Source organism: Nestor notabilis, unplaced genomic scaffold (assembly GCF_000696875.1).
Source record: "Nestor notabilis isolate BGI_N333 unplaced genomic scaffold, ASM69687v1 scaffold17784, whole genome shotgun sequence".
Taxonomy (NCBI): Eukaryota; Metazoa; Chordata; class Aves; order Psittaciformes; family Psittacidae; genus Nestor; species Nestor notabilis.
In genome coordinates this window covers 5,279-16,929 of record NW_009926206.1, presented here as the reverse complement: position 1 = coordinate 16,929, position 11,651 = coordinate 5,279, and the positions used below count along the sequence as shown (strand labels likewise).

The 11,651-nt window shown below is 42.7% G+C and overlaps 1 protein-coding gene across 1 annotated transcript in view; it reads left to right on the top strand.

The window, feature by feature from the left end:
- MTA1 (metastasis associated 1) overlaps positions 1–9,817 on the top strand; it is a gene marked incomplete at its 5' end in the record, with an annotated part of 50,065 nt that extends 40,248 nt beyond the window's left edge. Inside the window, 3 exons of the mRNA XM_010013431.1 lie at positions 505–536; positions 3,429–3,580; positions 8,131–9,817. Coding sequence (XP_010011733.1) covers positions 505–536; positions 3,429–3,580; positions 8,131–8,269 — 323 coding nt within the window. The remainder of the gene's footprint in view (positions 1–504; positions 537–3,428; positions 3,581–8,130) is intronic.
- Between the last annotated feature and the right edge of the window lie 1,834 nt (positions 9,818–11,651).

Here is an 11,651-nt window from a genome sequence, read left to right as displayed (position 1 = left end):
CAGCAGATAGAGTCTGTTTGCTAACAGCTTGTAGCTAACGCCTGAGCTGAAGAGTTCTCTTGGGGATCCAAGGATGATAGGAAAGATTCTACTTGTTGCTGTCTTGACAGTGTATAATACCTTCCACTTTCTCTTTCTTGATGTCACTAAATTCCTCCAAAACTAAAACAGAATGCCAGATTTTTCCCAAGACTTGAGGAAAACCTTGGATCTGAAAGAGGAAGTGTACTTTTAGTGGCAGTTTGAAGAAAGGTGTGAGTAAACAGAGAAAAAACTGGGCAAATGGAATGTGTTTTAACTTGGGGCCTCTGCTCTTCAAACCATGTTGTTAAGGAAGCTCCTAGTTTACCTTTCTAGGAGAGAAGAAGTTAGTTTGGTAGACAACTCCTGATTTAGCAAAACAACACAGTTGCAATAATAGCTGCGTGTGTTTTGATTTTGTACTTTTTTCTGTCTTGGAAAAGCAATGGTCTTACCAGCTCTATTCTCTTTCCTGTTTGTTAGGTCTGCCTAACCACGGACAAACCAGACAAATGGTAAGAGAATGTTCATTTAACCAAAACAGGGAAAAGAAGGATTATTAACCTATGCTAGATAGAACACCCCATTAAACCATAGTGTTTCACTCAGTCTTTGCTGTTTGCAGCTGGTCATTTTACCCAATTAATTGAAAATGTTAAATAAAAATAAATACAATTTTGAGGCATATGAAACATCCAAGTGGTTAAAATGCAATTTAAACCTTGAATCTGTCTATCTGTATATAAATGAATTCTGTTTTGAATGGAACATTTTGTTTCTGCTCATACAGAAACTGAGTGGCTGTTTATAGCAAAGTTCTGGGATGTGTTTCTAGGTGGAATGTGTTTCCCTGGAGGAGGAAGGTTGAAATGATGGAAGGATTTGTTTGGAAAACAGCTTCTTTTTTATTATTTTTTTAGGAAGTTGGTGTGCAAGTTGTCTGCTGAGAATGCTTGGGTTTTATTTGAGTAAAAATTATTCCTAGCCTTTCATCCATTATGCTGAGTTTAATCAAAGGACAGAAGCAAATAGCCAGTCTGATTGATGTGTCTCTGGCAAAATGCTTTCTCATGAAATTAACCTTGGTGTGAAGGGGCCAGGGCAGAGGCTGTGCATCACTTTCCACCCTTACACATGGCTTATGGGAGGCTCACAGGAGAGAACTTCAAGCATAACTTTTTCCCACCAATAAATGATCTTCTGATGTTGATAAAGTGGAGCTTGCCTCATTAGGTGAATTGCCACAATGTATAAGCGTCAGTAGTGTCACTCTGACATGGGTCAGTCAGCAGCAGGTATGACCGATGGTCACTGAGTGGTGATCGCAAGCATTATTAAGTTTAATAATCTTGGATAGTGTGCAGTATCATGAGAGTAGGCTATAACTTGAGCATTCGAGTCTGCTTGTAATAACAAAGCATTCATTTGGTTTGTTGCTTGAGCATCTGATCTGAAGTGGTAAATTATATTCCTCCATTAATTCAGCTTCATTTCTTGTCATTGAGGAGACTGGCTACTTGTTTGTGTCTGCTGAATAAACCAACTCAGTGCAGTGGGAGAAATCTGTGATGACTTAACACTTTTTAAGTGTTTTAGGGTAAAGCCTCTGAACTGTCTTGATTTCTGGTTGCTTGACAAAGTGTGCTACTAAACAGAAAATTAAAGGTCCCTCTTTCAGGATGTACCATTTGAAACAGATTGCTCTGTGCAGGTAGAGAAAAGGCAACCTGGAAGCACAGGAGTGCCCTTTCTAGGTATTTCCAAGAACTTTTTCCAGAGTCGTTCTCCTGTGTACGTAGCAGATGTGGAGTAAATATCCTTTGCAACACTAACGAAAGGATTGTCTTGGAGAAATCTGGAAGGGGTAAAAAAAACCTAAACAAAAACAAACGAACAAACAAAAAAACCCCAAACAAACCAACAGAAAAACTTTTTATTTTAAATATTTTCCTTAATATATCTCAGATATAAAAGCACTTCTTGAAATATTTCAGTGGTCTGCTGTGGTGCCAAAGTTGTCTTGTATAGCACGGAGCTGGGCAACTGAGAAATTGAATTGTTATTGCACCTGTATACAACAGCTTTAATGACCTATGGATTTTAAAAAGTGGGATTCTGTTTGTTCAGTTCTAAAGCCCTAATTTTTGACAGGAAGTAGATCTTGCTAGCACAGTGGATTAAGGCTGGTCAAAAAAGAAAACAAGTAATCTATCATTTTTTGGTTTCCTCTCAGATAAAAATGAGACGCAGGGTTTTGTTGGTTTTTTCCTTGGTTGACAGATTGAAATCTTCCCTTTCTAAGTCAAAGTGATAAAGTTTGGTCGAGCTTTTGCGCCATAACCTGACACTTAAGGACATGCATACCTCATGTCACCACCTTTCCTTTTGAGGTGGATCTCCCAGGCCAGACATCCCTCATGTACATGCTCAGTTTCCCATTTCATGGGCAGAAGGACAAGCCTTAGTGCATCTGGGGAGGTGGTCTGACCTGTGAAACACAAGAATTAAATTTCTATTGGGGCATTTTCTGACCAGCTTTAATCAAATTTTCTGTGCCCTTATTTTGCATCTTTTCTGACTCTTTAGTGTTAATGATTTCAGTGGGATTTCTCAATGTGCTAACCAGCAGGAAGAGGGCAGCAGAACTGGACTTCAGATGATCAAGGACAGCTGCATATGAGAAGCTTAAAACTTTACTCCCTTTCATCTGTACCTCTCTTAGTAACAGCTTGTGTTTTTCCAGTTGAGTGGAAGGGGGCTTCTGTGGGACTGGAAAATTATACCTGTGTTGATTTGCAAAGCAAATGTGTTATATATGGGAAATCTGTGGTGTTAAATGCTAAAAGGATTTTATGATGAAAGCTGCTAAGCTTTGTAGTACTAGATTTATTCTCAACATATTTAATTATATGCTATCCTCATTAAATATTAACCTCCCTAGAACAAAAAGGATATGGGTAAGTTCGGTACCCCAGAATAACTGTAAATTCTGATTTTTGTATTTGGTTTGCTGTGTAGTTAGATATCCTTCTCTGAAGTCAATAGAGTTGCTCTAGATTTATGGTAGTAGTTGAAATCTAAGTCTTATGCTCAATCTTTCAACCTTGATGTCATCTTTCAGACACAAGCAACAGATTATTGGTAATGCCTTTCATTTATTATTTGTCCTGTCGCTGGAGTATTGGTGTCCTATTTTATATTGAAGGTGCTTAACTTGTACTGCTTGTGGACACTTGCTTTTATGTGAATTCTGTGTTCAGTCATGGGCAAGAGGGGAAATTCTTACCATAAGCTCTCAACAACTGATACAAAAACTTTTAATTATCTTTTCCTTTGAGTGCTTATCACGTGCTACTACTGCGGGTTTGTTGCAGTCCATAACTATACTTTTTTATGTATCACGTTAGGGACCAAGCCGAAACTTGCTGCTCAATGGGAAATCATACCCAACAAAAGTCCGATTAATTCGTGGTGGATCCATGCCTCCAGTGAAAAGGAGGAGGATGAACTGGATTGATGCACCAGACGATGTTTTTTACATGGCCACTGAAGAAACCAGGTAGGAAACTGGGTCTTGCGGAGGGTTTAAGGGGAAGTCTTCTGGTTTGCGTTCCTTGTGGGTGCTGCAGCTGATAATTGTGGTTGAACAGGGATCTCTTCAGCAGATCTGTTTCTACAAACTGAATTCAGAGACCACTACCAGTGTTGAGGTGGATAAAGACTTTGATATACCTAATAATGTCTGATGTGCCTAATCATGCACTTGCATTCCAGAGAAAGCAGATTATTCTTTTCCAGAGCAATTCCTGTAAGAGATGGGCAATAAGGGGAGGAAGACAGAGATGAAAAATGCACCTGGTTCAGGCCCATAACTGCCTTTGGAGGTCCCACTGCAGTGTCTCAGTAACAGGATAGGGCCTTCTGGTACACAGGTGGTGCTGAGGAGTAGAGCCTCCTCTGCAGAGCTCTGCATACCCTCTTGCATACTATTACCTCTCAGAACATCTCCTCATGTGTCTGAGTGCTGAAACCTGCAAGTGACACAGAGGGTTTCCAATGGCTGAGTTGCCTCATTTCTCTGGTGGTTTATATTTCACCGGTAGCGGTGAGATTTAGCCCTCCCTGCAGTGTCCGTCTTCCTCCTTTGGTGGTACTGCTTCTGCTAGTCCTTCTTGTTAGTCTGTGCAGAGGTTAGAAATAGTAAAATAATCCTTCCTTGCATGATATTCACAGTAAACTCTGTTTAGAGCAGTAGAAGCTATGTGGCCTGTTGCCAAACAGAGCTTTTGTGTTTGTGTTCCCAGTACTATCTTATTCCTAGGAAGGAAGGACTGCTTCTGGGTGTGGTGAAAAAGGTAGAGACATATTCTTGTGTGGTTTCCTCACAAGAACTTGATGCCTCTCTCTTGGGTAACCTCGAAGAAGGTCAGAGCAAAGCCAGTCCTGCCTTTCAGCCTTCTCTGCAACCAGAGGTGCTCTCTGGCTTTTGTCTGTGTGTGAAGCTTGGAGTTCCCAACAACTAGTATTAGTCCCCCAATAGGCAGAGAAGCACTTAGCTGTCCCTCCAGTACCTAGCACAGATGGACCTGGGAATTACTGGGTGTCTGAGCCCTGACAAGTGGCCAAGATCAGGAATTTCGAGTACTTCATCTCTTCTGATAGTACTAAATTGGGCACTGTTCTGAATCTTCATTTGTTCAGCATGAAGTACATAGTCAGAGTCCTGACATCCCCCAACTCCTCCTCAGCCTGCAAAACTTTTCAAGTGTCAAGTGACTATTCTGTGGGCCTAGTATCAAAGATGGGCTTCATAAGCAAGTCGAGACCAATAAACATTCAAGTTGTTAACCACTATCTAGTGGATCATTATTTCAGTGCAGGAACACCTCCACCCCTGCTAGAACACAGGAGAAACATGAAATAAATTTCTTTGTCAGGCTTGTTCCTATGGACACCTTTAATGCAACTGCATTTCACATGAGCTCATATCTTTACTTGCATTTTCCCTTCTCCTGTTCTGTTCTTGTGAGATGCTGTGAAAGTAAGCAGTGGGATTCTGTATATAATTAAAACTAAAGTGAGAGAAGTATTTAATTTTCAGAGGAAGCAGTTTCCTTATTCCTGTTGTCCTCTTGCTCTGATAAAGAGGTTCTGGGATCCTGTTACAGACCTGCAGCTGTAGCAAATTCATGTGCCATTGTGGATGCAGGGTCTCTAGGTCAGTCCTTAGATGCTCAAGGCTTATTTCGTAATCTTGCATCTACAAAACACTTCTTGACATCTTTATGGTCCAACCCACGAAAAATACTGCAGGTCCATGGTAGTAACGTCTCAGTGCTACTACAAGGCTCTGCCCTTTGATTTGTACAGAACAGTGAGAATATTCATCAAGTGTGATGTTGGTTGTGAGAGCAATTTACTGTAAAGGCACAGAATCGTCTGCTCATACAGAACCACTGACTGAGGCAGGGCAGATCAGTCCCAGAGCAACCAGCACATCTCTAACCTAGAAATCATAGGACAGTGATAGACATCAGCTCAGTAAGACCTTATCTCTTCTATTTAAGAAAGAAAAAGAGAGAACGGGCTTCTTTGTCTGATAGCCTTGCTGCTTAGCGGTGCGATGAGTGCTGAAAGGAGATGTTTGGCAGCCTGTTGAAAAGCATGGAAGCCTGAGTGATGTAACATTGTAAGCAGCACGGGGCTTCTGTTGGGCGTTTCACCTCTAACTTTTCCCTGAAACATCTGCTACATTCCAGTGTCAAGCATGTAAGACTTGTTTGTGAGCTCTGAAACAATTTGAGCTTTGTGTTCGCTCCACAGCAATCAATCTAGCAGCAGTATCTGCATATCATCCTCCAGCTGAGGGTCAGGCTGTGTTTTCAGTCACAGAAAGCAGGTTTTCCTACAGTTTTATTCACACACACTCCTCCCCTTTTTGTGTAGCTCTGTTGAGAACAGTACTGGAAAACTGGGTAGCTTTGAGGGGGAGCAGTTTGAAAAGTTGGTCAATTAAAAGGAGTAAGATTTTGCATTCAAGCCTCACAGTAAGGAACTTGGCATTTATAATTTATGCAAGTGGAGGCAGTCGGTGACCTGATCAGAATCTAGAACTGCTACGAGACATGATTCTGATGGCAGCATGTCTAATTGAGCACATGCGGATATTGTATGAAGCTCCACTGGCTAAAAGTAGATCAGTTACAGCTAAATGAGTCTTAGAAAAAGCATCACACCAAGTTTTGGAGTTGTTTTTTTATCCCCACCACCTTGTTTCTTTCTACCCTGTTCTCTCCTCTCCCCCACTCTGTGGCCTTTCAACTTTAGATGGGAAATGGGGACACTGAGCAAACAGAAGACTGCATCTGTGTGTGTGTGTAAGCGCTACTAGCAGGTTTGTTGTGCTCAGTGGGCAAAAAACGCAAGTGAGTAGGTGGCCAAATCTGTCTAGAGCTGATTCAAAATCTTCTGAAGTTGTTGATTTGTCAGTGCTGGTGTGGTAAGGGTAAATCTTAAGGGGAGGGAGGGGGGAAGTATTTTGACCAATTTCTTATGCAACTGGCACATCTCAGATGTGGAAATCAGCACAGTGATAGACTTCAGCTCAGTAAGATTGTATCTCTTCCATTAAAAAAAAACACACCACCACCACCTAAACAACAAACAAAACAACAAGAACCAACCAACTAAAAAACAACTCAAACACCCCAAAAAAGGGGTTTCTTGGCCCCAGCAGTGTTTGCTAACCAAAAATCTTAAAGGTACCTTTGGGAATAGATGGCTGGTTGAGTTGTGATTTGTAAAGCCATGTGGCTGCCCTTCCTCTAGTGCAGTATGGTGTCTCTCACGGTAAGTCAAAAACATTGTTTGGGTAAGGCTGGGCAGTGCTGTCTTATCAGATCCTCCTTGTTGACCCAGGTCCTGAGCTGAAGGCTGTGTATAGTGTGTACTGGTGGACTATTGTGAATATTTATTACTTTCTTTTCTAATCTTTTTATGCCTTTTACCACCACAGCATCCTCTGGAAACAAATTCCTTATTTAAATTACAGAGTACATTTTTCGTTGTTGCTGGGGTTTGTTTTTGTGGGCTCTTTTGTGTTTGGTGGGGGGTTTTTGGTGGGTGGTTTATTTGTTTGGGTTTTTTAATACTTCATTTAACTCTAACCCTGGTATTGACAAAAAGAAACAAGCAATCATTCTGTATTGTTGCTTTCTGCCTTTATTTTACTAATTATAAAACTTCAGTGCATCCCCTTATATTCTTCCTTTTACATTCTCTCCATATGGAAAACTGCTTATTTTATCTGATGAGACTTGTTGCTAGTCTTGTAACATACAGGGAAACTCTTAACAGATGCAAGACATGAATATTACTCATTTCTGGGTTGGACACACACAGTGTGGGAGAAAAAAGAGGGGTAGACACCCTGTTAGTATTACCCAGTGGGGAGGAAGGGCACCAGTGTTGATTCACTGGTTAGTGGCTATCGTGGAGCTCCCTTGCAGCAGCTCAGCCTTGAGGCATAGCTCCATGGGGGACCAGATGTTGCTTGCTTGTTCTGTGACAGGTCTTTCTTGAAGAGGCAGCTGTATGCACCTGCTTGAGGCTGGGGAATGTCAGAGAGCACTTAGAGAGATGGATAGAACTCTGTGAGAGATGGATAAGCACGTGGGGATGTGACCAATGTTGCCTGAAGTGATTTGGTTGTAATTTGGTTGTATAAATTCCCACAAAGCTGCCTGCAGCACATCCAACTGACTGTGCTTCAAAATTGATTAGTGGTATGGAAACTGGCTGTCGTAACTATTTCATGTGCTGTATTTACAGCAGTAGACCCTGGTCATACAAGGCTGGACCAGAATGCCTTCTGCTCTGCAGGGGAAGGATTCTGGAACAGAGAATGCAATTTCATCTTCATTGGTGGGTTTATAAACCAGAAAACAAAAGTTCTCCAGGGAATTCATTACTGAAATAACAGCATTAGCCCATCCCGTTAGCAAGCAGCCGCTGCATATGCAGGCCTGGTTCCCTTGGGAGAACTGAGAAAGCTACAATAGTTAGCATCCAGTCTCTGTAATCAGTTCCTTTCTTCCTTGCTGTATGCAGGAAAATCCGCAAGCTGCTTTCCTCCTCTGAAGCCAAGCGAGCTGCCAGACGCCCTTACAAGCCTATTATCCTCCGGCCCATCCAGGCAGTACAGCTACGCCAGCCCATGAATGATGAACCCATAATCATTGAGGATTAACACCCACTGAACAGCTCTCCAGATGACGGTGGATCTGCCTGAAAGAATCTCTCCTCCAGTATATACTTGAGTTTCTATGGCTACAGCATTGAACTAACTGTTGAAGAGAGGGAACTTTTGAGGAACTGTTTTGCATCTTTTAAACCCTTAAAAGGAACTCAGCCCTGCTCTGAGCCTCTGACCACAGACTGCTCTCTCTCTCGCGCGCGCTTTCCTTCTTTCTCCTTTCTTTCTTCCTTTTTTTTATTTTAATTTTTTTTTTATTATTTTTGGTAGCCTCTTCTCCCCTTTGCTTCTACCCCTTTTGTAGACAGGGGCAGGGAAAGTAAGTTTAACTTATTAAGAGAATGTGGACTAGTACTTTCTAGCTTTGTTTCCTCTTCTGATGTACGAAGAGCTAGAACCCTTCATTTTGTGACTGAGCTCTCGTTGCAAAGCCATTTTTACGAGGCTGTGTTGTAAGATTTTTTTTTTCTTTTTTAATTTTGTGGACGGTGCCATTTTTTATTTCATTTATATTATTTCTTTTGTAGATATATTTCCAACTTTTAACTGATATTTGGAAATAGGAGCTGAAAGCCAGCCCCAGGTTCAGCTAGTTTTCTTTGGTCCTGTCCCTTATGTTTTTTGGATCATTTTGCATGGCCAGTTGTGCTCATGCACAAGACAGAAACAACTCAGGCTGAGAAAGGAGTGAGCTAAGAACTGAAGAACCCTGCAGAGCATTACACTAACGTTGTGTGCAGTGGAGGCCAGGCTACCGGAATTAGGTGTCCTTACTCTAGTCAATCCCTGGGAGATCTGGCCCGTGGCATTTCTCCCAGTAACCAGCAGTTTGTGTGCTGCCTTCTCTCTGACATCTGGAATCCTATGTGCTGTTATACCACCAAGACCCAGCAGTAGGCCCAGCAGTCCAGCAAGTGTAATGAATTGCTTTGCTCTGGCTCCAAGAGTCAAGTACACCAATGCCCAGGGACATTTTGCTTAGAACTCTGAACCTGTTTGTGCATCAGTGTTTTTGGACACATCTCTCCCAGGACAAGACCTGGTTTCTCTTTAATTGCGTTACTGTATGTTTCCCATTTTGAAGGGAATTTAAATTACAGCTGGGTTTTTATTTGAACACATTGTGTCTGAAATTAAGAGGGTTTTTCTCCCCTTGACATTTCTTGTGTTTGAGGTTTCTTGCATCTCTTGAACTTCTTATGTATTTGCAAGTCTGTATAATTTCTTTTTCATATGTCTTCTCATTGCAGTGCATTTGTTGAATGCCCTGCTCTGTTTTGAAAGGATGTAAACTATCATTTGCAACTTGTGCTGATCTGTACATGTACCTGCCTCAAGCAGACACAGCATGTAATAACCCCCAAGTCATTCCATATGTGTCAGCGGTGAGATGAGCCAAAGTTGTATTTGGGTTATCACAGTCCAACAGTGATTCTGTGCAACTCTGCTAACCCACCGGGTTAGACAGAAAGGAATCCCCACAAAAGGAAAACAATTCAGTTAACTTTACTTAATAAACCTGGAAAATGAGCTTTTGTGAAACATCTGGTTTTTGTCTCTTCTGAAATGACTGCCAAGACCTTTGCTTGGGGTGCCATCTGGCTGGTGTGCACGCCTCTCTGCGCCTCCCTTCACTTCCCAGAGTTGTGTTCTGCTCCGGAGTGTTTGCTTAACTGCAGCCCATCCCTGTGCTGCCGGTGCCGTTATGCTGTACAGGGCAAGAGCCATTCATAGTTTGATTCCCCTCCTGTGCAGTTTAAACATTTCTAGCACTTCAGACCATGACTCCCTCCCTCCTCCTCTTGAACGTGGCAGCAAATGCAACGCCAGGGCTCTGAATGAGCCTTTTGTCTGTGGTGGTTCATGCGTCCTGCTGATCAGGGGCATGACTCTGACATGTGGCAGAGTGAAATCCCTGGGGGTTAGCAACTGAACCCACTGATGTGTAAGTACTTCGTCATCTCTACATTTGCTCCTTACTGGATAAATGAAGCTGGGATCAGTGTTTTTGGGCTCATTTGCTGCTCAGGAGTGGTGAGATTTACTCTGTGGCTGTGAGTAGCTGTGAGACTTAGCAGATGTTTTAAGTGTATCCTACACTGCTGGTCATGTGTTCCTGTCCATTGAATGAGGGGACGGCCATTCCTGAAGGATACGCTGTGTAGGAAGATCACCAAGCTTAGGTAGCTAGAAAGCCTCCAGGCTGCATGCAGCAGTGCTGGGCTGCGCCAAAGACATTGGCAGTTCTACTTTGCCTCCATCAATCTGTAGGATTAACCCTATATACATAAGAAATATTACTGACTGCAGGAAGGTTTTGTAACATTTGATTTTTCTCTGTGAGGTCTCATGGATTCCTTCCTGTGGCAAGATGAAATCTGAAAGAGATCACTTTGAAAATACGTGTCCAAATTGGCTTCATCCACTCTGCAGTGGGATTTGGAGCTGATGTCTCAGCTGCAGCAGAGGATCGTGCTCTGCCTTGGTGTGGGGAGCTCCAAAGTCCCTGCGAGCAGGCGGCGATGCACTTTGGTTATCGGTGGATGAACTATTGAGACTTGAGAGAAGCTGTTGAGGCTGCACAAAGAGCTCAGAATAACCACTTGGGGGTGCCAGACCTGCAGTTTCCAACAACTTAAAAGCTTTCTTGGAGCAGCTCCACAGATTGCTCTGGGAATGAGTCCAGGCAAGTAGAGAGCGTATCTTGTGCTGCCCTGACTTTGAAGGATCCCTTGCATGTCCTTTAATATGGATGCCATTTTTCAGCATGCAGTAGCAGACTTTGCTCCCTTGCGCTTCACTGGCTTATGTTTGTACCAGCTTAGGAGGAGACGTTGGAAGATAGCTTTAGCAACCAAAAAAACTATGCCAGCTCTTGGGAAGTGCAGTGAGTGGTAGGTCCCGTCATTGACATATCCATGCCCGAGCCATTAGTCACTCTCTTAAGCTGGCTGCTGTCACTAAACCTCTCCTGAACCAATGTCTCTTCTGCATTCACATTCAAATGCTGATGTGCTGTTGCTGCAGGAATTGCCTTTGATTATTCACCCTCCTGCTCTAGACCCTTGGAAAAATAAAAAGGTTCATACAGACAGGACAGTATCCTATTTTCAATGCCCCTTCTACTCCCTGCTCTCATGTCCTAAAGAGCCCTTGGGACTGTAGGGGTCAAATTCTGATGGGAGTTGCAGTGAAAGATGGGCTGGCGTTGAGGCATGTTAACTCTGTGGTGCAGAGCCTGGCATCTGGAAGTGCTCGCCTGCCAGGTGCAGGTCATTTCCACTGCATGCATTTCTAGTCCGTAGCAAGTTTTGCCAGGTACGTTTGGATATTTTCCCTTAGTTGTGTCTCCATGGCATCCCCATCCTTCACTTTT